The sequence below is a fragment of the Hippocampus guttulatus genome, chromosome 13 (genome assembly GCF_054856545.1).
Source record: "Hippocampus guttulatus isolate MCC_2025c chromosome 13, RoL_Hgut_1.0, whole genome shotgun sequence".
Lineage (NCBI taxonomy): Eukaryota > Metazoa > Chordata > Actinopteri > Syngnathiformes > Syngnathidae > Hippocampus > Hippocampus guttulatus.
The window spans coordinates 3,459,662-3,486,646 of record NC_141273.1 but is presented as its reverse complement, the minus strand read 5'-3'; the positions used below and the strand labels follow the sequence as shown (position 1 = coordinate 3,486,646).

Genomic DNA, 26,985 nt, shown 5'->3' with positions numbered 1-26,985 from the left:
AGTGACTTGTGATGTTGACATGACTTCCCATTTAAACTGATACAGTATTAAACTGAAAACTCTGTCTTTGCCTTTGTTGTCTTTTTGCAGTGAGATTCTTCGAGCTCGGGACACAATCACAATCCCAGCTGATGACAACACCTACTTGCACTTTTGCGGCCAGCACTGTTTGTCAATCTTTAGACACAGGACAAAAAAAATCGAAAAGGCCCCTGAAAAAGTAGTTGAAAAGCGGCCAGAGAAGAAGATTGATAAGCCACAAGAGAAGCCCGCTGAGCGACTGGCCGAAAATGTTGTTTGTAGTGTGTGCAGAATAACCAACCGGGTAATCACTGATCAATGACATGAGCTTATATTGCAAACAACCTCTGTACTCTAAATATCAGGCAGATTCTCTTTGATGGAGTGTATCCTTCACGTGTAAAATACTTTTTTTCCTTTTATGATCCTGTTTGTACCCACCAGATCGAGCATGAGGTCAGCCACCAAGGTCGTCTGCACAAACTCTGCAGTGATGCTTGTTTTGTAACATGGCGCAAGATGCGACAGTTAGCCATGAACTGCTGTGAAGGCTGTGGACTGTACTGTAGTAGTAGTTCGGACTCCTACCATACACTCACTATTGAAAAATCAGAGCTCAACTTTTGTGGTCCTACATGCATTGGCACTTACAAACAGGTATCTGAAAGTTTCTTTTTTCAGGAGGAAACACATGACACACTAAAGATGGTAACTTAAAAGCTTGTGTTTCGTTGCTTCCCATCTAAACAGTCCTGCCGAAAGACGGTTGAGTGTGCCAGATGTCAAAAGTCCGCAATCGTATCAGCCACCATCATGGAGCGAGACGAGAAGGGAAAAGTTCAACTCTACTGTTCACCTGTTTGTGTGCAAATGAGTCGACCACCGCTACACACACTAACCGGTAGGCCGGCACACAATCCCAAAAAAATGTGTAATGATTTTTAGAATATATATATAACATGTATATCACATAATATATAACGTGAGATGTTCGTTTCTATTCCACAGGGGCTGCGTTCCCATGCTGTCTGTGCAAGAACGTAGCTGTTCCTCAGTACCACCTAGCAATGGTGGATGGCACCATCAGGAACTTTTGCTCCTTTGATTGCGTTTCTACTTTCAGGGTAAGGGTGGTGCAAGAATTGCATAATCCTAATTAAAGTATTATGCAGAATTCCTTTGGTTGTGTCTAACTGATAATTAATTGCATGTTGAAGCAATCCGCAATCACATGGCCAAAGGGGAAAACGTGATCGTTGACTTTGTGTATTGATGACATGATTGTTTGAAGCCAAAGTTGCTAAAAATAAATGCATAAATAAATCTCTATGGCTGGGGTCTTTGGACAAATGTGACATGCATATCATGTATTATTTACAAATAAGGTATGCAGGCGGCACATTGATCCACTGGTGAGCAGGTCTGCCTCACAGTGCAGAGGTGCAGGGTTCGATTCCGGCTCTGGCCTTCCTGTGTGGAGTTTGCATGTTCTCCCCATGCCTGTGTGGGTTTTCTTCGGTACTCCGGTTTCCTCACACATTCCAAAAACATGCATGGCAGGTTGATGAAACACTAAATTGTCCCTAGTTGTGATTGTGAATGCGAATGGTTGTTTGTCTATGTGTGCCCTGTGATTGGCTGGTAACCAGTTCAGGGTGTGCCGCGCCGACTGCCTGAAAATGGCTGGATAGGCTCCAGCACACCCACGACCCTTGTGAGCATACGCGGCTCAGAAAATGGATGGATGGATGTACCGTATGCAGGGATGTACTCCTTACATGTACAGATGGAGCAGCTTCCAGTGCATGTGACCGATGGCTGAATATTTTTTTGTTCCTCCCCTCTGTGGCGAAGCTCCAAATATGAGCCAATTAGACAGTGGAAGTGATTTTCAGATTTTTGTCGTATAAACTACATAATCTGATGATGTCAACCATCAATACAGTTTAGAATCTCATGTTGACACTAGGGCTGGAAAATTAATCAAATGTAATCATAACTTCGATTTTGGCTTCCCATGATCATAAAAACGTGTCAATGGTCCTGCCCGTGTGTACGAGTTCCTATGTAGCGAAAGCACCCTGAATACACCAATACACCAGCAAACCTGTGACATGTACAGTATGTATGTGTCCTCACTAGGTGTGCTTTAAATTATTTAATGACGCTGCAATTGCAGTTTACTGTAAAACTAAACGTTCATTTTAGAAACAACCAGTGCTAATGCTAAAGTCACTGAAAAGAAATCACATTCACATGCTAATGGCAAATTCAATTCCAGCATATACAGAATCAGAGTGATAGACATTGATTTACTCAAATGTCCCATATTGTTTGAATATTTTGATTTTTACCAAGAATTCTGCAAATCAGGATCTGGAAAAATCTCTCATGTGTAAGAACCTTTCAATGTTGTTTCAGTTAAGTATCTTTTTTTAATACCGGTACACTATTTTTTTATTATTTTTTTCACAAAAACATTTTTGAAGTTCCTTTGTCATTATTTTATTCGTTTTTCTTACTATATATGAACCTTACTTCATTGGGCACAGTTACCTCAAAACAGATTTCATTTCCGTCGTCTGATTAAAAAATAATAATAATAATAATTAAGTTGTCCCCTATTCAGTCGTTTCTCATTCATCTTGATATATTTTAATAGAAAACAGGACATGCTGGATCAGAGCTGAACAATGGAAAATCTTCTCCAAGGGATGCCTCGCGACTTGGGCCCTCCTCCAGAGCCAGCTCTGTCCCTCCCATTCCTCAGGACTACCCATCTTCAGCCCCCTATCCCAGCTACCATGGAAGTAACAGCTCAGTGCCCCCTTTGGTTCCTCCGTCGCTAGGCTTGACCTCAACTTCTGTGCCAGGGCAAGGCCATCCCCGAACACCTGCTGCCCTTTCTGTAAAACCAGCAGAGGGTGGACCCAACGATAGCCCCAAAGTGACCTGCCATCAGTGTACTAAGCAGTTCATCACCAAGCCCCTGCTTTTTGGCCACAAAGTAAGACAATTACTCTTCCCTCAACCTCTTCATCATTTGAACTCTGGAACTGTTGTGTAATTGTACCTTTTTTTTCCCCCATGCAGGATCAGATTTCTGTGTTCTGCTCCATGGTATGTTGCGACGTGTATAAAACAGTAAACAATATCTTGGTAATGTGTGAAGTTTGTAGGAAGGACATGGTGCCATTTGACACAATCCATTATAATGGGAAAGACATTTTCTTTTGCAGCAAACGTGAGTCGCCATCAATTCTTGATATTTTCCATTATGCTAATTGGGGTTGAGTTTCCACTTCTTCTGACCATATATGGCTGTGTGACTTTCCCCCAACTATTGTGTGTTTCAGACTGTAAACAAAACTTCAAAATTTGCATAACGTCCCGGAACAAGGATCCACCCTGCCGTCCCTGTAGCTATTGCTATAGCATTAGCCAAAGAATGTTGCATAGTCACTATGGAGGCAAGCTCGAAGAGTTCTGCAAACCCCTCTGCATGTCCCAGTACACTGTACTCTATTATGGGGTAAGGAGATAGACCTGCATTCGTTACCAAAATACACTGTTAACCTAATTGGCCCTGACATTGATCAAGAATCGCAACCAAATAAGTTCATTTATTTAACATTTTGATTAATTTCACATCAGCCAGTATCGTGATAGTGGGACTTAATCACTCTCTGTTGTACAGATGGGTCGATGTGACAGTTGTAGGAAGCAGGGCTACTTAAATGAGAAGCTGCAGTACATGGGTTCAGTGCGGAACTTCTGCAACCTGACCTGCTTACTCGGGTACTGTTCCCTGAATTTTCAATCCACCCAGCACACTCCCAGCAACGGAACTGGAGCAGAGCAACCTCATGGTAAGATACGGTGATGTGTGAAGTCAAAATTGCCTATTGCTTGGTGAGAAAGTGGATATTATTGTGTTTCATGAAGTAGTCATCAAGTTCTTTGAGCCCCTGGTTCTGCCCCACCTCAAGTCACCACCCCTCTCCGGAACCCGCAGCAGTTCCCGCAGAGCCAACAGATCTGTAGACGACACATTTATAGTAGTTCAACTGAACTACAGAAACAAAAACACAATTCACATGTAGTTAATTAACCATTATCTCCTAAGGAGATTTAAAAATAATACTGCATCGGATTCATATGCTACTTTTCTGGACACTCGATGCTCAAATCGCTCACAATAAATACATTATTCATGCACTCGCACATTCACACTCTGGTGCCGGTAACCTAGATACGTAACCACAGCTGCCCTGGAGCAGGCCGCTGTACGCCGACGGTGTCTCCGACCACCACCAAACATTCACACCCAGCCATATACCAGTGTGGGTGGCACAAGACTGACATATCAACTGTGCATTCTGTAAGAAATGTGTTTTCTAGAAGCAATATAAGGCTGTGCAGTCAGGAAACGTTAACAGTAAAATGCTACGGGCTCGATATCCGTACAAGCTGCTCAATGTGAATTTGATTTACCATATTTCCGGATTATAAGCGGATACTGTTTTCCCACGCCTTGAGCCCTGCGTCTTTTAATGTGCTGTGGTTCATTTGTAAATTCTTACTGTTCTTTTAAAATAAAATTAGAGTTGTAAATGTACCTTTCAGTGACGGTAGCAATCGAGTCGAATCTGATTGTGATTGAAAAGGTACAATTTTTCTTTCTCTTATTCCAGCTCCAGCCCAACCTCACCATTCCTCAAAAACTAACCCTGTCATTGCTGATGTTGTGTCACTAGCGAATGGCTCTGCAACTCAGCCCAGCGTGCCGTCGGATGTTGCAATGACTGGTGAGTTGATTTATGCGGTGATACCGTGCCACCGAGCACTAAGCAGTAGATCTCATTTATATCGATTTTATCAATCAGTTGGTGAAACAATTGAGTTGATTTCGAGTCAGTGTTTGCAACAATATTTAGTGCCGATGTTTAGGGGGGGGCGTGACTTGCAATTTACTAATTATTGCTAAGAAATAGACAACATGAACGAAAAATGATTTTTAAACACAAAGCTATTCTTCTTTTGAATAATAAAGTTTTTGTTGTGGGGGGCAGCCTAAGTACTAGCAGAAAATGTCACACCCTCCCTCTCCCCCCCCAAGTTTACTCTGCTGCAAGTCTGTGTACTGCTGTCAGTCATACCATTGATGTCAAATATTAGCTTTCAAAAAGCGGGTTTTATTGTTGACATGACACTGTCAGAATGAATTGTCTATGTACGCTGGCTCATATACTGTACCGTACTATACTGTACAATGTCATATTTTTCTTCTTATTTTTCCTAATACAGGAGGACTTCCAAACTCGAGTGTAGATGGCAAGATTCTTGATCATGTATGTATTGTCTCTTCTATTGAAATGAGGACTTGTTGCGAAGAATGCAAGACAGGCACTCTAGAGCTTTGTTTTTGCTCCCAAAATGTGCAGGCCAGTACTCAAACGGACACCATGCGGGGCCCCCCATTGTGCCGACGTCAAATGAAGAACAAGTCCGTTCTTTGCCGGCCATTCACAATGGATCAAGAGAGCTTATGTCTACTTCTCGAGCCATCAACAATTTCTTCAGGTAAATGCAGAACAAGACAGTTTAATATGTCTTGCCAAATTTACATATGTGGCCACTCATGTAAAAAATGCGTCACACTGACCCAAATTTAACACACACACCCGCGACCCTTGTGAGGATAACGCAGATCAGAAAATGGATGGATTTATGGTGCCCATCCGAGCGCTAATTTTAATATAGCACATACAAGTCACACCTGATTACAAGTCAAAGGACCAAGCAAACTATGGAAGTGTGCCTTTTAGTCCAAAAACTACGGTTACAATAATTAATTGATTGTTTCAATAATCTGCTGCAACAATTTTTACAGTTACAGTATGTTAGGGTCGCCGCGCAGTGCTTCCAAATCCAGCTCGAGCCCAACCATCATCAATTCTTTTTCTTTTGCTATTTAGAACGTCACTATGACGCAGACATGTCAACGAGAAGTGACGTGAATTGTGTCAATAATGTTAATCAATCAATTCTAAGAGCATTATCTTGTGGTTGTGTCTTCCTTCATCTTGGATTTTTATTTGAACTTTATTTTCAAGCGATGTTGCCTCAGAATGATGAGAGTGTAATGATGATGATGTAGTTACCACGCTAATCCCATCTCCCTCTCTCCAAGCAGATGAGATCTCATCAAATGACTCTGAAAAAGTTGTTAAAAAGATGAAGACAGACCAGGAAACGGGTGAGTGAGTGCCACAGATGTTACTCAGCTGCGGGTATACAAATACATGGTTGGATGAATAAATTATGTATGTATGTATCGAACTACTATACATTCAAGAAAAATAATAATAATAATAATACATTTTATTTGAAAGCGCTTTACATCACATTCAAAGACACTTTACAAGAGCTTAAAACACAGGATAAAAATGTGCACTTAAAACAAGCATACATAATTTACAAAAGCACATTTAGATGAACAAAAAGCAAAATGGGTAAAAGAGATTAAAATGTATTAAAAGCATTGCGGAACAGATGAGTTTTAAGAGATGATTTGAAGGATTGGAGGTCAGTACAGTTGCGGATGTGTTGTGGTAGAGCGTTCCAGAGGGTGGGGGCGGCGACAGAGAAGGCTCGGTCCCCCCAGGACAAAATAGTCATTACAAGTCAAAACCAAAATATATATATATATATTAGAGCTGTCAGTTTAGTGCGTTTTTATTGGCATTAATTTAAATTAATTTTAACGGGATTAAATTTTTTCTTGCAAGATTAACGCAGCACACGTCACAGCGGATGTTACGTTGCTCTATAAATAAACCAGAAACAAAACAACAAGCACGCTGCACAGGTCCACGCACGTTTGTTTTGCCAGCCACGGCAGCGCGAGACACCGAAAACTGATACTTAAAGAGTTTATGAATGTAAAGTTTACTTTTAAAAAGTTGCCAGATTGTTCCACTGACAAGACCAAAGTTACCTGTATCATACAGGTATACGATGTATGTCACCGACGCGATTGTTACTTGTTTGGAACTATTTCGTGTGGAAGGTTACAGTGTTCTGTGTCCATATAAATAAAGCGGGTGGAGCTTCTCTGTGTTTGTCTGACAGTGATGGTGAAGTTCAGCGGTGCAGTGGTAGCGACCTAGCGAAAATAAAACGTCTTCAGTGTTGTCATCGAACCAAGTGTAGTCATCCGAAATGATGTCTACACAAAACCGTAGAGAGACTTGCGCGCAAGAAGGACCAACAGAATCAACATAGCCTGTCTGCTGTGTTCAAAGCAAACTTGAGAAAAACGGAGTATGCAACCATTAAATCCACTCTAGGCTGAGTACTAGTTTACCTTAGATGTGCACTTTATAATGTTATATTGCTCTGTTTTGATTCCATAAAAAGAGCTGTTAAAGCAGCTGTTGTGTGACAAAATATTTTTTTCACTGTTGTTGATGGACAGTAATATTGTGTGAGAGATTATGTGTGAATAACTGCTCCAAGTGAAAAATTTTCATGTAAAATTGAAAATTGAAATTGTTTTTTCAGTAAATATTTGCATTTTGCACATAGAAAACTGATTCATGATTCCATGTTGATGAGAGCATTAAAATGGGGAAAAATAGGACAAAAAAATATAAAAGGAAATTCAGAAATGATAAAAAATGCATGAGTAATCACGATTAATTTTTAGTGAATTTGAGTTCATTATGACAGTTGCATTTTTAAATAGATTAAATATTTTAATCGTTTGACAGCTCTAATATATATATATCAACACGAGTACAGTTAAAAAAAAAAAAAGAATTTGTTCTTCATGGCACATTTCATCTGCAATTGCACTCACAGCATTAGTTGTGTATCAGTCTCCGTTCCTATCCAATTCATGATGAAATATTTTCTTTACATTGCTTTCATTCTCATCTAGCTCCATCCCCACCTTCATCAAACTGCTCCACAGAAGAGGAACAAGTGAAGATGCTAATGGTGCCAATTCCTGTACCAGTCTTTATCCCAGTGCCGATGAACATGTACTCCCAGCACACGCCTGTTCCAATGGCAATGCCTATAACTGTACGTTCCATAATGTTACCTGTTGTCTTCTGTAACATTTAAATGATTAGAAGCATCGTATGCACTTTTCAGTATCTTCTCAAGTTTTTTTTCCTCCCCCAGGTTCCAGTGCCGATTGTTATACCACCTCAGAGTAAAGAAGTGACAGATGCGGCCATCCAGTTGGATCCTTGGACCGAAGAGCCCGAGAAGCGGGATAATGTTGAAGAGCCCATGGAACAGGAGGTCATTCCCCCGGATCCAGTGCCCGTTGTTGTTCCACCACAAAGAAAAGATATGAAAGATGTAGCTGTCCAGTCAGATCCTTTAGAACAAGTGACTGAAGAGCAGAATCAGGCTAAGGTAGCATCACAAATCAAAGAAGTGAAAGATGTCGCTGTCCAGTCAGAGCCCATGGACGTGCAGGTTCCCTTACCCATTGTGCTGCCACAGAGTAAAGATGTAAAAGATGCGGCTGTACAATCGGAGCCTTTGAATTTGGAAAAGCAAACTGATTTGGCTGACTCCAAAGAATATCAAGTCACATCCAAGGTTCTAACACCCATTTGTATGCCACCACTGAGCAAACAAGCACTAACTACTGCTGTCCGATCAGATGTTTTGGAACTGGAGACAGCTGCCACAGTCCAGTCGGACTCTCGTGATGTCGAGACAGCGGCCACTGTCCAATCTGATCGTTTGGCTACACAGACTGCTGCACCGGTTCAATCAGATTCTTTGGATGTGGAGACAGCTGCCATTGTCCAAACGGATCATTTGGCGACACAGACTGCTACACCGGTCCAATCAGATTCTTTGGATGTGGAGACAGGTGCCACTGTGCAGTCGGACTCTTGTGATGTGGAGACAGCTGCCACTGTCCAATCAGATCGTTTGGCTGCACAGACTGCTGCACCGGTCCAATCGGATTCTTTGGATTTGGAGACGGATGCCAATGTCCAATCAGATCGTTTGGCTGCAGAAACTGTTGCACAAGTCCAGTCAGATTCTTTGGATATGGAGACAGCTGCCCCTGTACGATCAGATCGTTTGGCTGCAGAAATTGCTGCACCTGCCCAATCAGATTCTTTGGATATGAAGACACCTACCACTGTCCAATCAGATCTTTGGAATGTGGAGACTGGAACAAAGATGGATTTGGATGATGCCAGCACAGGTGATGTCCTGACTGATGAATTCTCTATTGCATCTCGATTCCACCAGTTTGCAGTGTTGTGCAACCTCTGGCTTTGTATACATTATATTGTTGGGAGCATTTCAGAAATGTTATTTTGATTGTTTTTTTTCCCACACTGTAGAAGGAGAGTTGATTTCAGATATTGATTTATTGAGATATTATTTTGACAAGCACTTACCATTTCATATTCTTCCAACTGTTTTTTTTTACAGGCCAGGGTAAAAGCACAACGTCAGAAGTGGCCGCTCCAACAATCCACCAAGTTGAGGAAAGTTCTAACACAGCACAAACCAAAATTCCTCCTCCAGTAACTTCACCAAGGAAAAAAGAGGCAAGTCGGACCCTACGTAGAAGTCAGCCAAAAGCTAAACCGACAACAAGCGAGAACCAAGACACGATTATTGCTGAACAACAGCCTCCCTCCTCTCCAATGACTGATCTGGAGTTTGACTTCCCAATGGGTGAGATATGAATGAGTTTAACAGTTCCTAAGACTGATTGTCACAATGTCAAATTTCACATGCCTCGGACCAAATTGTGTAGGAGGGTTTTATTTTTTATTTTATTTTATTTTATTTTACACTTATTTTTGTACTTATTCCAAAAGATGTAACAACCTTAACATTGAGCCTGTTTACCCAAATGATAAAAAAGATCCAATTTCTAGTTATTTTAATAACAATAGAATATTGTTGTATCTAGTATATGCTAATATCTCATTCTGCACTATACCCCCTAGTGTGAAAAAAATCTTCATGCATGAACACCATTCCCACTTTCCTGCCCCCCATACAACAAAAAAAAAACCCTGTTGCGTTATACAAAATCTTTTTCTTTGCTCTTGCCTCGCGACGACAAACTACAACAAAGTCTTATCCAACAGCGACCTCTACTGCTTCGTTTGGAAACAGCAACAGCAACCACCACATTGGTTTACACATGCGCAGTAGTCCAGGAAGTATTTGTTATTGTTAGTTTCAGACGCAGCAAGAACGATGCATTGCTAAAATGGCTACAAAACAGACCTTTGGATGTCAAGCAGCTAAGACAAGAAGAGCTGTGTGTGTGTGTGTGTGTGTGTGTGTGTGTGTGTGTGTGTGTGTGTGTGTGTGTGTGTGTGTGTGTGTGTGTGTGTGTGTGTGTGTGTGTGTGTGTGTGTGTGCGTGTGTGTGTGCGCGCGTGTGTGTGCGTGCGTGTTTTAACATCTGAGATCAAATTTGCTACAGTGAAAACCCCCCTGTTGTGAAACATTTCTTGCTGCAAACATGATTTCGTTGAAGACGAGTTTCAATGTATAAGGCACTTCGGATTATAAGGCACACCTTCAATGAATGGCCTATTTTAAAACTTGGCTATTGTCTTCTGTGAGACAATGCGAATGACATTATTATTATTATCATCCCTTTGTCTTCATCTATGTTTGGGAAAGGCCCTTTTTAAGTCCAAACAAATCAGACTCTGGGAAGCCTGCTTTTGACTTTGCTGTCAATCAAGAAGCGGCTCAAAATCCTTGTTTAGGATTTTGCTTTATCACCAATCGCTATTTAATAGGCAAATGCTAAATGGGAATTGTAGTTGGCTAATAATGTTTTGGTTTTGCCCATAGCCAAGTAATGTAATTGATTTTTGGTTGTTGTTGTTTTTAAGATTTGTTTGATTTGAAGCCAGCGACGCCTCAGCGAGGAGTGAAGAGGCCTCGAGAAGGTTTCTCTGGTCGAAAACGGGTAAGATAACAGCACTGACAGGTCTCCTCTCAAAGCAGCCTCCTATATTGTCACCCTCTTAAAATAATGGCCGAAGTCATATTTGAACAACAAAGAAAATGCCTTTAACATTTTCTAAAATCGACTACGTCTGTAGTTCAAGAGATCATTCAGTTATACTCCTGAAGTGAAATTATTAATACATACGATCAGAATGGGGTTCATTTTTTTCATGTATTTTGGAGGCTGGGGGGGCATAGGAAATTATTTTAGGGTGCTGATGTATGTTTGATTTTCTAACCTTAGATAAAGTTGTGCTGATAGCTGCTTTAGAAGTTGGTTTTCAAATTGTTTTTACTTTGAACTACTCTTGTCTGTAGTCAAAGAAGACATTAAGAGTTAATAAATTGCTGCCATCAGGTGAAAACCTCCCATTTGTAAATTCCATCTTTGCACCCACAATTGGACCGTCCGCGGGTGTGCGCTGTTTTTACAAATGATTGACCAACCTAAAGTATTGAAAATAGCTTTCTTTCTTTGATGAAGCAATGCTAATGGTTGAACAAACCTGCTTTTTTTTTTTTTTTTTAATATCCTGAAAAATTTAGATTTTGGAATTAGAAGGATTTTGCCCAACACCAGCGAAATCTGTAGCCAGAGCGCTCATCAGTGAGCAGAAGTGTGCCTGTTTTCTGCATTTTTTTTCTCAACATTTTTGTTGACGCAGGGTCGAAGGCGAACTGTCTCGAAAGATCGCAGTGCTGTCGTGCCTCCAGTCAGCTTCAGTTTGAACTACATGTATGGCGTTAAAGCATGGAAGAACTGGGTGCAGCTGCACAACACGCATTCCAAAAGATGTGAGCAAGAGTACTAATATTATTCCGTTGCTTTTATTGGACCTATTTGATCATTTTTCGGTTCTTCCACTTCCAGCTAATCCAGTCATCGTCAAAGAGGAGATTCTTCAGTGTGATTCTGCTGAGCTGAGCTACGCTTTGTCCTGCTTTATCAAAGAAGTGCGTCGGCCGAACGGCGAGGCTTACAGCCCTGACAGCATTTTCTACCTCTGCCTGGGGATACAGCAGGTACACGCATTATTTGTGAGCTTCTTTACTATGATTGTGTGTCACTTTATCCTGACCTTTTGTCTTTTTTGCTTCCGATTCCCTATATGCGGACAGTATATCTTCATGAAGGGCCGTATAGAGAATATTTTCACGGATGAGCTGTACAGTCAGTTTGCAATGGAGATCTCTGGGATGCTGCGACTCTGGAAACCTAAACAGCTGCCCAATGGTATGTTGACTAATGATAAAACCATGCCTAATGTGACCAGTTGTAGTGGAACATTTTAATTGCACTTGATCTCAGATCTGAGCCAGAATGTGATCCCACTGGTTGTACAAAAGCACAAAACTGCAGTAAGTTTTAAGTAAGTAATTGGTATTGAAAAATATAGTAATGCGTTTTAAGATTAAACAAGATTTCTAAAGAAAAAGGAATTTTTAAACCATTTACACATGTGCATATAAAATCTAAATGTAATCCCTGCCTACACCTTAGAATCTAAGGAGCGTACTATTAAATCTGCAAAGAATAAAGTATTCACATGTCCTTGATAGCATCTGCTGTGTTGGGTCTGTCTTGGTGACAGACTGAGACTGCTGCTGTCTTCTTCTCTGATCAAAACAATGTTGTCTTCTACTCTGATCAAAACACTGTGTCCCCTAGCGGATACTCCATGAATTGCGCCTTTAAAAAAATACTCATTCCGTGTTTTTTATGCATTTTTTCACTTTTAAATGATCCTGCGCGCCTGATCAAACCTCCTTGGGGGCCGTACGTTTGACACCCCTGCACTAAGCGATTATCACCCCGCAAGCTGCACTCCAACAGAAAACGTGTCATGCACGTGTTTTGAGGCTCCACATGCAAAACACCGTTTTATCTTTTTTTTCTGTTTTTCAATTGAACCACAAATACATGGTGCGATTTTCAAGCATGAAGTAGATTGCCAGGCGGAAACAGGTGACAATAAAGGTGTATATGGTACCATAAGTATGTATGTATACTGTATAGACACAATGGGAATGGTGAAGGTAACAATGGTGTCAAGTAGTGCCCCACCCCCCTGAGGTTGATGGAGATACGGCTCTGGTGAGATAGCATAAATGTAGAGGTAGGTAAAGTTAGCTGTATCGATAGATTGACGGTAAAAGCAAAGCGTACATTCATTCATTTTCCGAACCGCTTTATCCTCACTAGGGTTGCGGGGGGTGCTGGAGCCTATCCCAGCTGTTCTCGGGCAGTAGGCGGCTGACACCCTGAACCGGTTGCCAGCCAATCGCAGGGCACACAGAAACGAACAACCATTCGTGCTCACACTCACACCTAAGGACAATTTGGAGTGTTCAATCAGCCTGCCATACACGTTTTTAGAATGTGGGAGGAAACCGAGGTACTCAATGCAATTTCCTCAGGTCTTTTCTATTCCACTCTCCCCCTCCAGGTAGCCCCGTGTGCTCTCGGGTTGAGGAGTCCTTCCTTTGGGAGTGTAAGCAGCTGGGCGCTTACTCCCCCATCGTGTTGCTCAACACGCTTCTTTTCTTCTACACCAAGAACTTCCACTTCACCACCATGGCGCAGCACCAAAGCCTCTCTTTTGCCAACTTCAGTTTGCACACAAAACCCTGCAGTCGAGCGGGCAAAGTCCTCTACCTCAAATACCAGCGAAGCAATACTGCTACTTCCAGCCGTGGAGAGACGGGTGTGTGGAACATGTCTGGACTACCATGACACTTAGCATACTTTAGATTGATTGACAAGCTCTTCAATGATCTCATTTCCTCATTCGAATGTTAAACAGTCTTTGTTGTTGCGAAGAATTGAATTTACTGGGAGTGATTATGATTTTTTTTTTTAGAGCGAATGAAAAAAAGGCAGGAAAAGGAGGAGGGGGACATGGAGATAGCGGAAAATGTTACCAACCCTCTGCACTGTCCTGTCAGACTCTATGAGTTCTATCTCTCGAGATGGTAAAACACACACACACACACGTGAATGTGTTTATTTTTATTGTTTTTCGAAAGGGACAATGCATGTTAATGAACACTGGTAAAAAACGTGCGTAAATGTGTCAAAGTTAGCATACAGCTAATTTATATTCATAGTCCCTTGACAGGTAAGCTATATTTTTCTCTCTACTCATGTATAATATTGTTCCCCGATTTGCTGGCATTCTTTATGACAGTGGTCTCAAACTACGAGGCCACGGACAACTACCGAGCAGCGCAGATGAAAGAAATTACAGTACTTATGTTTTTTAATGGCAATCAGGGTTGGCACTGGGTCATGAAACCTTTTAGCCATTGTGGCTAAACAGTAAAATCATCTCTTAGCCACATTTGAGTTTAATTAGCCATGATGTCACATGTTGATGTGGCGACGGTGCCGCCTGTTTTGCCCTTATGTTGCTGCGTGTGCCGCGTACGCATGTCCGCGACAAGGACATTGTAGCCTTGAGATGTTGAACGGGTATCGCGCACCCTGACAGTATGAACTCAAAACGGGCTCCAACTATTGAGCCGCTCAAGTCAGGAAGGTGAGTCGACTCAATAAAGGCATCTGCCATGCCACCAAGCACTGCCACAATCAATTTCAAAATAAACGTGTGCCAAGGTACCAATATCAATGTATTACTGCAGGGGTGTCAAACTCATTTCTGTCGCGAGCCACATTGTTGTTATGGTTTCCCTTGGAGGGCCATTATGAATTTTGGGAAACCATATAAATGTTTAATCACCTCCACATATTACACATAGACCACACAACAAATTGATGGATAACGAGTTTTAAAATCAGAAGTCAAGAATAATGACTGTTGTTGTGAATTACATATGACAATTTGAAATTTTGTTTCAGACTTTAGCAAGCATCATGGAACTTGACATGCTTGATTTGCTTTCGCGGGCCACATAAAATGATGTGGTGGGCCAGATCTGGCCCCCGGGCCGTGACTTTGACACCTGTGTATTACTGTATTTGGAAATATTTTATTTTGAAGTTGGCCTCATCATGTAGGCTGTATTTCCCGCCACAGATCGCATGAACAATTGTTGCTGCTGCCGGCTCGTGATGTTGCACACTGGAGCATTATTTTTAATCGTGGTACTTTAACATTAGACATATAAAATAGCCCCCCCCCCCCTAATTTTTTTAAGGTACTAGTAAACAACAATGAAAATATTATTGGGGAACTGTGAGAAAACTGATCAATTAAGCATAGACTACTTACAGTCTAACAGTGAGAATTTAATTTGCCTGTGAGGCAAAAACTTAACCTCACACTCTTTCTTCCTCCCCCATAAGCCCGCCAACAGCATTGAAGAGGACTGACATGTTTTACCTCCAGCCTGAACGCAATGTCCATACACACAGGTCAGAAACTTCAATTTGTCTACTATTTACAAGTTGTGAAGCAGCATGGCCTGTGGCTCTCTGGAAAAAAAGGTTTTACTGTATATTTACTGTCTTTAATACTGGCTCTCCTTTCCCATGCGTATGGGAAAGGAGAGCCACAATCGATGCACTTTTCATCCATTTTTTTCATCCATTTTGTATAAAGCACATTCGGGAAGGCGCAGTAGCTGCTGTCAGCCACAACTCATGACCAGAGGCGTACAAGCAGACTCGCTGTCGTCACCTGCCACGAGTCCTCGCCTCCCAAAGGCACACACATGTCATCTAACTCACATATCATAATCTGTACGGTGTTTTCTATTCACATTTTATGCTTGTGTGAATAGAAAATACATGACTGTGCTTTTCTTGTGGGAAGTATTCTGATACTTCACAATATGTTTAACTCATTCACTCCCAAAGACGTTTTAAAACGTCTTTTCAGACTTGGTCCAGAATTGGTTGGATGAATGAGTTGAAAAAATTTCGCTAACTTGGAGAGGTAAAATAAGTTCAAATGTTTTTCAAGCGAAATGTCAAACTCATTGTCGATCACGGGCCACCTACCACTTCAATTTATTTCAAAGGGAGCCGGACCTGTAAAATTCCAGCTAATTAAGATAATTAACAAATGTTTTTGTTTTTGTTTTAATTCAGTTCTGCAAACATACATGAGGAAAATCTTTATATTTAGCAGTGTTATTTAACAGAATTTTAACCACCTCAGATTTCTTCAGTTTGTCATCTTTATTTGTACACTGTAGAATGATCACATTGATTGTATATGAAGGCACAAAACTCAAGTATTTGAAACTCAAAAATACAGTTCTGCACTTTAAAATAAAAATAATAATAATAATAATAAGAAGAAGAAATAAAAAGAAAAAAAACACTTATTTTGCTGCGGTTTATTCTGCTGTCGACAGCCAGGTCAGCATTACAAATCAGAATCGCTTCTCAATTGCCTTTAGTTGGACCAAAAAAAAAAAGCGAAGTATTTATTCTCACCCGATTTTCTACATGGATGTATTAATTCTGGAATTCTCCCCCAACACTGCCAACCACAATGTCTTGTGTATTTTTCACTTTCAAATTCATATGACTTTGGAGTTTTCACTCTGTTTTTATAAAGGAAAATGAGATGCCCGGTGACCTCTCTCATGTTATAATTTCTCTCTCCTCTCCTTCTTTTCTTTGCCCACAGTTCCTACTGGTATACTTGTCACACCCTACATCATACAATTCTGCAGAGCATGCTCACTCGCATCTTGGCAGTTAAAGAAGTTCAGCGGTAACAGGAGGCAGCCTCCTCTGAGTCGCAGTTTACAGTGACACGCCTTTTTGGAACGGGAAAGCGTTCCCAAGCGAAGAATGATCACAGGGACACACGCCAGCTGTTGGCTGGATGTGAAGAAGCAGGCCGCCATGCTGTCGAAAGACACACAATGGAGATTTGTCACCAAGACTATGATTGGACTCTTTGTTGAGCTTACCTGATTGAATGCCTGCCTCCCTCTCTGATCGACACTCCTCCAGGCTGCAGGCATCTGCTGCTGTTTCAAATGGAAAAAAAAAAAAAAAAAGAAGCGTTCCGGTCTGTTTGATTTCTCCTTTTCTCATCCCATTCACAAATTTGAACATCGGTTTCAATGGTGGTTCATCGACTTGATTCTCGCAGCCCTCTCATCACATTGTGCAGTGTGACATTCTATGCATTGTACATGCATCCACACTGTGCTACACTGCTGCTGTTGCTGCTGTACCGACGCTTCCACTGGAAGGACACCCCCCCCGCCACCACCATCACAAGTTTTCAGCATTTTTTGGGCATCAAGCAACATGGACAGCTGACAGTGGCGAAGGATTACATCATCTAAAAAATAATGTGTGGTTTTTTTTTCATATTGTCAATCAAACTTCATTGAAGACCAAAAACAAAATAGTCATCATCGCAGAACTTCATCATAGCTTGACTTCCGTTTGACATGTGTGTTTTTGATTATATTCTCTTCATGTTTCTAAATGGCTAAATCTGGATCTTTTGATGCAGTATTATTATTATTTTATTATTTTTATTTTTTTATAAAATAGCTTGTGCAGTCTGAAATTTTTGCATCATGATGCCAGCACCGAGAGATGCGATGAAAGTTTTTGAATCGGTTCCTTCAGTTCAATTACAGAAAAATGCTCGATAAAGTTATTCACCTACTTGTTTTGTTTTGGTCACATTAAGTTTTTGACAATAAGAAAATTCAAGTACTGTAATGTCACCAGCTACATGTTGGATGAGGTGGTGTGACACGAGAGGAGTGCCTCTCATCCGCTTTGATGAATGCGTCACCTGACGTCCTGCCCAAATCATTCTTTTGTCCCTTTTGTGGCCTTATTTAGTGTCAAATCACCCCATCTTCTTTCTATCCTTGGATTCTGCCTGTTTTTCGTGCAGTTCTCCCTCATACTCCTTGTATCCTGTATATAGCCATCCATTCCTCTATTCATGTTCGTTTGCTCCCTGTAATGGTGCCATTGTTTTTCTTTCATGGGAGTGAAACCCTTTTTTTTTTCCACTTTCGCTTGGCTTTGCACTCTTATTGAAAGAGAAGCATCTTTTTTTTTAAGTGTCTGTATAATGGTCTGTAAGGTTAAAAAAATATTTTAAATTGTCAGACAATAAATAAGCACCACGTTTTTTTAGGGTCCACCAAAAAGTAACGGTGACGATCATTTCTACTCATTCATATTCTGAGCATTGTCAGGTGACCAATAACATTTGTTAAAAATATTAATAAATTTAAAAAAAAATAAGTAAAAGATCCACTCAACCCAGTTCTTGTCCTAACAAACAGTGAACATGAAATGTCAATTAATGCCGGTTCAGTGCAAGAGAGAGTTCTTGATTGTGGTAGGGGGAAAAAAGATTTGAGCATAAAACGGCAAATGCAACATAGAGGACAAGTAGTTAGTGCGTCTGCCTTGAAGTTCTGGGATTTGTGCTTTGAATCCTTGGACTTTACAAGTTCTCCCTGTGCTTGTCTAGGTTTTTTTTTTACCAGCTCCCTCTCACATTCCAAAAACACACAAGTTAATTAAACACGAAATTGTCTAGAGTGTCAAGTGGTTCAGTTCAAAGTCAGCTGTGATCGGCTCCAGTTCATCCACAACTCTTTAAGACCAAGCACTATATAATAACAAAATGGGTGGTTGGAAAAGAAAAACCAAGTGCTTTGGCAGCCCAAAACGAATACTGGATCTATTACTTTCCACGTGTTCAATTCTGAGGACATTTAAAGTCTGCAACCCCTTTAGACTACACCTGTTATGCTTCAGATGTGCATGAAATGGAACTGTGCAACGAGTGTATTGGCCAAGTGGCTTGACTAAACTATAGTCTCATTTACAGAATCTTAATCCCTAACGCGGGGTTTACGTTCCCAAAAGAACCTGTGATAAGTGACATCTGTTTTGTCGTCGTTGTGAGTTTTGTCCTGGAGAAAATCTGGCCAACTGTACAGCGACGTTAAGCCAATCAGGATGCAAAAAAAATCCGTCAACAGCAAAATCGTGAAAGAGGGATTACTGTATTTCCCAAAAGTTGATTGCATTGGCTTTTTTTTGTAGTCCATACTTTTGTTTTAGAGTATTGTGAATTCTAGCCCAAGTTATGAATTGCATTGCATATGCAGTAGATTCATTCAGCTTAAGGCCTTCATTTCATGTTTTGGGAACATAAGATGCCACGGGAAGACTGCAGCCCAGATTCAATCAGCCTCACTCAGTCACTGAGTGCCTCCTCACTGCCATGTTGCACCTCCCATTCTTCTCCAAGTCACTCTCTTTACAGCGGCACTATCAATTGCTGTATGTGTGCCATCATAGAGCAATTCCAGTCAAGCTGTTACATCCCAAAAATGATCCGTGGAGAAAAGTATGCACTTGGGCAATCTGAAAATTGACCTTCATAATTCATCTGAACGATTTTATCCCCGTAACATGATATGGAAACACTTGGGGACAAATGTTGCATTTGCACACAGGATGTCAAGAGTGAAAGATCGTATTACTTTATTTCGGGGTCATCTGAACAGAACAGTTTCAGAACACGAAACGGTCACACAACGCTTTGCTGCAGAGAAAAGTAATTGGGGAGTGTAGAAGGGTTATGAGTGGTTCTACTTTTGGACGGGCATCAGGTCGTCAATACCCTCTTCCATCTCAAGCCTCTTCTCCATCTCCACCAAGACCTTTACGCCATCAACTACCACCTGCACGAGCTGCACCTCAGTGAAGCCCAGTCTGTCAGTGTTGGAGATGTCCAAGACTTCGCTATCTGCCTCGGTGTCCACCCCACCTGGTTGCACAAATGACATTTTTGAGAATTTGATGTCCTGACTGCAAGCAACATTGTTTCAACCAAACTCTGCGCTATACCAGTTCGTTTCTCAAGCCTCAGCCTTTTAAGAACTTCCTCGAACTCGGGGCGTTTGCTCAGGTTGGGCAGCTTCACATGCACACCAGCGCGCAGACCAGTGCCCAGGTTGGATGGGCAAGTCAGGATGTAACCCAAATGGTCATTCCACATGAATTCAAGTTCTTTCTCGTTAAGCTTAGACTCGACCTAAAAGGGAAAAGTGGATGAAATCAGTCAACATCTGTATTATGCGTAACTGATTTGAGTGATCAAACCTCTTGAATTCCACTGCAGAACCGAGTAAACGCTGCCTTCATGTTGCCACCTTTCTCGATGGAGATCACTTTTAGATGCTCCTCTTCATTCACCCACACCAAGAATGTATTGTCATCATTGTGCCTTTCAAAAGACGACGTGAATTTGTATTTGCATTTCATGGACCGGAAGGAGATTGAGCGCCTGTGTGTCTCACCACACGCCTCTGCCATCGGGCCAGTCGCGGGCTATCCCGGAGCCAACAAGCAGAGGACACGCTGGCTTCTCAAACAGCAAGTGGTCATCAATCATCTGTTGCTGCTCAGCTTCTGAAAGGCTCTTCAATGGCAAGTATCTACCCCTCAGTTCTCCAGATAGTGACCCTAGAACTGCAGAACAAAAACAACATTTATACACCCGACCGCACAGGATTCGTCTTTCTGCAATGTATATGATCGGTTGGCGAGCCCCAAAATCATTACCTTCCATGAAGAGCTGCTCGAGAAAACGCCGCTCCCCACGAGTGCAATATGGCGGCAAGCAGAAGGTGCGAATGTTGCGACCCGCTCGGACACGTGAAATCAGAACATAGTTGGGGTCGAGGTCGTCACCCCCCTTCAAGGGAAAAGACAATTGACTCACAGGTCAATTCCATATACAATGTGTCCATGAGTTGGAAAGAACGCTGCTGTACCCCAAGGCTGTCAGGGTTGAAGTCACTCTTGTGCACGTCTGTTGGTTTATAACCCCCGTGTTTATCCTCAATGACAAGGTCCAGCAGTTCTTTGAAGACCTCATAGGACTCCTCATCACCGGCCACACAGCCCATACTCATTGTGAATGGGTTACCTGCACACATACACAGACACACTACACAGGTAACTTCCACCTCGGGACCAGAATGAAACTCTCGTTCTCAGAATCAACAATCGTACCTGGATTATCCACTCCCGCCTGGATGACGCGGTCAATGGTAAAGCCGTAAGGGGTTTTCCGCTCACTCAGCGTTTTGTACAGGTCCAGGGTTAAGAACTTGGCCATGTAGTTGTTGTGCATTGTGAGATCCGGAAAGTCCTTCTCGGGTGAAAGTTTCTTCAACTTAAGTTTACCAGGCATCAGGTTGTTGATGGAGGCACCCTTTTCCAGCTTCTTCTCCATGTCCACCAACAATTTAACACCGTCGACCACAATCTGGACAAGCTGCACCTCAGAGAATCCGAGTCTGTCTGCATTTGAGATGTCAAAGATTCCATCCACGGCAGCTGTGTCCACCCCACCTGGGCAAAAAAAAAAAAAAAAAATCCTCGGCATAATTTTGGGAAGCAAGCGACCGAAGAAAGTTTTCAAAAAAACGTTTTATGTACCTGTTCCACGTTTTTGGAGCCTCAGCTTCTTGAGAACCTCCTCAAACTTAGGGTGCTTGCTCATGTTTGGAAGTTTGACATGTACGCCAGCACGCAGACCAGTGCCCAGGTTGGATGGGCAAGTCAGGATGTAGCCTAGATGCTCGTTCCACATGAATGCCTCCCCTTTCTCCTTAATCACAGCCTCAAGCTAGACGGGACCAAGTTGATCGAGATATTATGCATCATACCACCCACGCCCTCCATTAACCAAACAATGTTTATCTAGAAACCTCTTTGAGTCCGGTGCAAAAGCGAGTGAACACATCCTTCATGTTGCCACCTTTCTCCATGGAAATTACTCGCAGATGGTCTTCCTCGTTCACCCACACCAGGAATGTCTTGTTGTCATTATGCCTTTTGAAGGACACATTATTTAGTGCATCTTTATAAATCGTCAAATTTGGAGAAATATAGAAATTCGGTTTGAGACTCTTACCAGATGCCTCTGCCATCGGGCCAGTCGCGCGCCATCCCTGAAGCAACCAGCAGAGGGGATACTGGCTTGTCAAAGAGGAAGTGGTCATTGATTAGCTCCTGCTGCTCTTGCTCAGTCATGTTCTTCAAGGCATAATATTTCCCTTGCAGGTCCCCAGTTAGTGTATCTAGAGCTGCAAAAAAAAAAAAAAGCACCAAAGTAGATTTTGTTATGTCCACTGCCACGATTAAATGGCAGCCATGTTTACACTGTCTCTATATGGGAGCCTTACCTCCAATGAAAAGCTTCTCCAAAGCGCGCCTTTCCCCACGGGTGCAGAGCGGCGGCAGGCAGAAGCCACGGATGCTGCGGCCTGTTCGGACTCGGCAACTCAGAACGTATCTTGAGTCGAGGTCTTGGCCCCCCTGGAGAAGCAGAGATGAGCTTTTCTGCGATACATATCAATCGAAGAAGGTCCTGGTAAAATGCTGGCTTTACCCTAAGGTGCTCTGGGTTGAGGTCAGTTTTGTGCATATCTCCTGGTTTGTATCCTCCATGTCTGTCCTGAATCACAAGGTCCATCAAGTCTTTGAAGACCTTGTAGGACTCCTCATCTCCAGCCACACAGCCCACGGTCATGATAAAGGGGTGACCTAGACACATGTTAAGAGTAAAATGGGAGACAAGTGTTCGTGGACAGAAAAGTCCAAGTGTAGAATTTGTCTCTCAAACCGAGGTGCTGTACCTGGATTATCCACGCCCGTCTGAATAACATCATCTATGGTGAAGCCGTTGGGGGTGCAACGCTGCCTCAGCGTCTTGTACATTTCTAGGTTTAAAAACTTGGCAATGTGGTTGTTGTGCTGACTGAAATCTGGGAACTCTTCCTCTGCAGTAAACACATTGAGCTGAAGGTCGGCTGGCATGAGGTCATCAATGGGCTCCTCCTTCTCGAGCCTTTTCTCCATTTCCACGAGCAGCTTGATGCCATCGATCACCATCTGGACCAGCTGCACCTCAGAGAAACCCAGCCTGTCCGCGTTGGAGATGTCAAACACCCCGTCAACGGCATCTGTATCCACGCCACCTGATGAACACAGGTGACGTATTCAACCTGAAAATATCCTCAAAACGTACAACTTTGAACAAGAAGTTCATATGTACCAGTTCCACGTTTCTGGAGCCTCAACCTTCGAAGAACCTCTCCAAACTCAGGATGCTTGCTCATGTGTGGCAGCTTCACATGCACACCAGCACGCAGGCCAGTGCCCAGGTTGGATGGACATGTCAGGATGTAGCCAAGGTGCTCATTCCACATGAAGGCTTCACCTTTCTGCTTAATCGAGGACTCAATCTAAAAACACATCAATTCATTACAAGATGAAACGATTGAAAGACCTGACTCCTGGATTGCTTGAAAAATCAAATAAAAACCTCTGTGAGTCCTTTGCAGAAGCGAGTGAAGACTTCCTTCATATTACTGTCTTTCTGCATGGAGATCACTCGCAAATGATCTTCCTCGTTCACCCACACTAAGAATGACTTATCTTCATTGTGCCTTGAGAGAAAGCACAAATTTGAGCATCTTCTCAGGAGAAATGCACCCTCGAGATTCAGCCGCCGCATCTTACCACATGCCTCTGCCATCGGGCCAGTCACGTGCCATCCCCGATGCCAGCAGTAGAGGGGACACTGGCTTGTCAAACAGCAAATGGTCATCAATCAGCTGCTGCTGCTCCTCCTCAGTCATGTTCTTCAAGGCGTAATATTTCCCCTGTAGGTCTCCGCTTAGAGTGTCCAGGGCTGAGTGGAAAAAATAAATAAATCACTTTTAAATGTTCAGTGCTACGATATGCCCTTCTTGTACACTTGCCGTGCATCATCAGCATGGCTGACAATTCTGCTGCATTTACAATTGATCTTGAAGCAATTAGTCCGCTCGTTACCTTCAACGGAAAGATTCTCAATAGCACGTCTCTCCCCACGGCTACACAGAGGCGGCAAGCAGAAACCACGGATGCTGCGGCCCGTTCGGACCCGAGCGCTCAGAACATATTCTGGGTCCAAATCATCACCCCCCTGATGCATGAGACAAGTCGTTTGTTTCTCTCCGGTACAAATAGAACACCCATGTCAGTGTGAAACATTGCTCGACCTTAAGATTGTCTGGATTGAGATCAGTCTTGTGGTTGTCTTTGGCTTTGTAACCTCGATGTCTGGCTTCAATCACAAGGTCGAGCAAATCTCTGAAGACCTCATATGACTCTTCATCTCCAGCCACGCACCCAACGGTCATGATGAAGGGATGACCTAAAAAAAAAAAGAAAATCAAGCCCCAAATCAAAGTTGAATGGTTGCCAGTTCTCAGGTTGTGTTAAGTTACTGTACCTGGATTATCCACGCCTGTCTGGATGACATCATCGACGGTGAAACCATTGGGGGTCGTACGATCTTTCAGCTTCTTATACATGTCCAAAGTTAGTATTTTGGCCATGTGGTTGTTGTGCTTACTGAGATCTGGAAACTCGTCCTTAGCAGTCAATCCCTTCAGCTCAATGTTGCTGGGCATGAGGTCGTCAATGGCCTCGTCCATTGCCAGCCTCTTTTCCATCTCTACCAGCACCCTGATTCCATCAACCACCATCTGGACTAGTTTCACCTCGGAGTAACCCAGTCTGTCAATGTTGGAGATGTCAAAGACTCCATCCACAACAGCTGTGTCCCCGCCACCTGACGATCAAATGAGAGATCTCTCGGCTTTGGAGTCAAGTCAAGCGTATCGGTTGGCGCCAAGATTTACAATTCACCTGCACCCGTTCCACGTTTCTGCAGCCTCAGTCTCCGAAGAACCTCATCGAACTCTGGGTGCTTGCTCATGTTTGGCAACTTCACATGAACGCTAGCACGCAGACCGGTTCCCAGGTTGGATGGACAAGTTGGGATGTAGCCAAGGTGCTCGTTCCACATAAATACGTGACCTTTCTTCTTGAACAAGGACTCCATCTATCAACAGAATCAGGTTTACCATCTCCAAAATCACCTAAATGGGATTGTTGTAATAGATTAAATATAAACCTCTGCGAGTCCATCGCAGAAGCGAGTGAACACTTCCTTCATGTTGCCTCCTTTCTGCATTGAGATCACTCTCAGATGGTCCTTTTCGTTTACCCACACCAGGAATGTCTTATATTCGTTGTACCTTTGAATGAAAATATATCACATCCATTAGGATGCCTTTGAATGACAAAAAAAAAATCATGTACATTTAAGACTTTCCAAATGTCCTACAACTATGACAGAATCAACTCTCTCACCAGATGCCTCTGCCATCAGGCCAGTCACGGGCCATCCCTGAGGCCAGTAGCAGAGGGGACACTGGCTTTTCAAACAAGAAGTGGTCGTAAATCATCTGCTGCTGTTCAGCTTCCATCATGTCCTTTAAGGCATAGTACTTCCCCTGTAGGTCTCCAGTAAGTGACTCAAGCACTTCAAGATCACCAGAGGATAATTTTCACATTTCCATTCCAATAACAAGTCATAATGGTTGGGATCTTATGACGCTCTGTCATTACCTTGAACGGAGAGCTTCTCCACAGCACGCCTCTCTCCTCGGCTACAATGGGGTGGAAGGCAGAAGCCGCGAATGCTGCGACCAGTACGGACCCGGGAGCTCAGAACATAGTTGGGGTCGAGGTCCTCACCCCCCTTCAGAGTCATGACACACAACGTCAGTATTGGGGAACAATCAGTATTATATGTCAGTGGTCCCCAATCTGTTTTTTTGGGGGCATGGACCAATTCAGACAATTACATGCTGTTTACAGACCAGAAACCATTTTTTTCCATTGCTTTTGACAGTTTAAAGCACTGGCATTGACAAAGCTGATGATAGAGTTAAACATTTTATTTACAGATTTCTATCATTCATTTCAAACCATGTTATCCGACTGTACAATAAATGGAGAATAAATTAAAGTAGCGGTGAACTACGAAGAAATTGACCTATTCGAATGCGTCTAAGATTGCAATCCAGCGGCTGCCGGCTAGTCATTAGCGACTCAACTGCTAATGTTTACGTGAGCAGGCTGTGCCAACTCTCTTTTCTTTCTCCTTGATCCCTTGAGTGCTACTTGTTCCAATGATTCAATAGATCAATGTATTGCCTAGTTTTTGACGACATACCATGCACAAGTTTACTCCTCCATGTCACTCTGGAGTTACCGTGAGGGGAGGAGCTTCATTTCAAAACAGGTTCATCTTCGGACGTTTTAGCTGTATGTTTGGTCTATTTGTGACTATTTGTTTATTGCTTCTTTCATTTATTGGCATATTCTGTTTATTTAAACTTGCAAAACAATGTTTGTAGGGGGACACGATTGGCTAGCGTCTCGCACTTTTCCACCACATCTGATGGAGTAAATTTGCTCACAGCTCGTAGGTCGGTCTCTGTGCAGCCCGGTCCCAAATGGGCCGAGGCCCAGTACCTGGTCTACAGATCGGTGGTTGGGGACCCCTGCTTTGTGTCACCTAATCAATGGTCCTTACCTTCAGTTTTTCTGGGTTGAGGTCAGTCTTGTGCTTATCGGTTGGTTTGTAACCCTCATGTCTGTCCTGAATCACAAGATCCATCAAGTCTTTGTAGATTTCGTAAGACTCCTCATCTCCAGCCACGCATCCCACAGTCATGATAAAAGGATCACCTGCACGTTGTCACCATTGTGTTAATACGGACAACAATGTAAAGAGTTACACGTTACAATGAACGAGTTGTTCAATTGATGAACAAGACTATGTTACGGTGGCTACCAGAATTGTCCACGCCTGTCTGAATGACACCGTCTATGGTGAAGTCATTGGATGTAGTTCGCTCCCTCAGTTTTTTGTACATTTCCAGGGTTAAGTGCTTGGCCATGTAGTTGTTGTGCTGACTGAGATCTGGGAACTCCTCCTCAGCTGACAGCCTCTTTCGCTCAGGCTGAGGCTTTTCCTCTGGTTCACTTTTGACACTAAATAGAAAGATTTGTAAGACTGAGACCAAAAATGGACTTGAA

General features: G+C 42.6%; 2 protein-coding genes across 2 annotated transcripts in view; one reads left to right on the top strand and one right to left on the bottom strand.

The window, feature by feature from the left end:
* Positions 1-18,162, top strand: part of LOC147195977 (zinc finger MYM-type protein 4-like) — a 32,837-nt gene extending 14,675 nt beyond the window's left edge. Inside the window, exons 9-31 of the mRNA XM_086126803.1 lie at positions 91-325; positions 466-678; positions 772-922; positions 1,030-1,145; positions 2,684-3,028; positions 3,115-3,265; positions 3,378-3,553; positions 3,719-3,890; positions 4,716-4,829; positions 5,329-5,372; positions 5,466-5,604; positions 6,218-6,280; positions 7,967-8,112; positions 8,215-9,268; positions 9,502-9,750; positions 10,937-11,013; positions 11,720-11,849; positions 11,926-12,077; positions 12,174-12,288; positions 13,502-13,759; positions 13,916-14,027; positions 15,361-15,429; positions 16,655-18,162. Coding sequence (XP_085982929.1) covers positions 91-325; positions 466-678; positions 772-922; positions 1,030-1,145; positions 2,684-3,028; positions 3,115-3,265; positions 3,378-3,553; positions 3,719-3,890; positions 4,716-4,829; positions 5,329-5,372; positions 5,466-5,604; positions 6,218-6,280; positions 7,967-8,112; positions 8,215-9,268; positions 9,502-9,750; positions 10,937-11,013; positions 11,720-11,849; positions 11,926-12,077; positions 12,174-12,288; positions 13,502-13,759; positions 13,916-14,027; positions 15,361-15,429; positions 16,655-16,745 — 4,372 coding nt within the window. The 3' untranslated portion in view covers positions 16,746-18,162. The remainder of the gene's footprint in view (positions 1-90; positions 326-465; positions 679-771; positions 923-1,029; positions 1,146-2,683; positions 3,029-3,114; positions 3,266-3,377; positions 3,554-3,718; positions 3,891-4,715; positions 4,830-5,328; positions 5,373-5,465; positions 5,605-6,217; positions 6,281-7,966; positions 8,113-8,214; positions 9,269-9,501; positions 9,751-10,936; positions 11,014-11,719; positions 11,850-11,925; positions 12,078-12,173; positions 12,289-13,501; positions 13,760-13,915; positions 14,028-15,360; positions 15,430-16,654) is intronic.
* Positions 18,163-19,495: 1,333 nt separating this feature from the next.
* LOC147195976 (creatine kinase, flagellar-like) lies at positions 19,496-26,934 on the bottom strand. Its single transcript, XM_086127223.1, has 25 exons — positions 26,741-26,934; positions 26,480-26,634; positions 25,507-25,639; positions 25,249-25,420; positions 25,010-25,133; positions 24,742-24,937; positions 24,323-24,664; positions 24,090-24,244; positions 23,881-24,013; positions 23,566-23,737; positions 23,369-23,492; positions 23,099-23,288; positions 22,680-23,021; positions 22,433-22,587; positions 22,227-22,359; positions 21,956-22,127; positions 21,750-21,873; positions 21,478-21,667; positions 21,049-21,390; positions 20,808-20,962; positions 20,596-20,728; positions 20,331-20,502; positions 20,134-20,257; positions 19,879-20,065; positions 19,496-19,798 (listed from the first exon to the last, which is right to left on the bottom strand). Exons 1-25 carry the CDS (start codon positions 26,844-26,846, stop codon positions 19,620-19,622), a joined length of 4,410 nt encoding a protein of 1,469 aa, XP_085983349.1. The 5' UTR covers positions 26,847-26,934; the 3' UTR covers positions 19,496-19,619.
* Between the last annotated feature and the right edge of the window lie 51 nt (positions 26,935-26,985).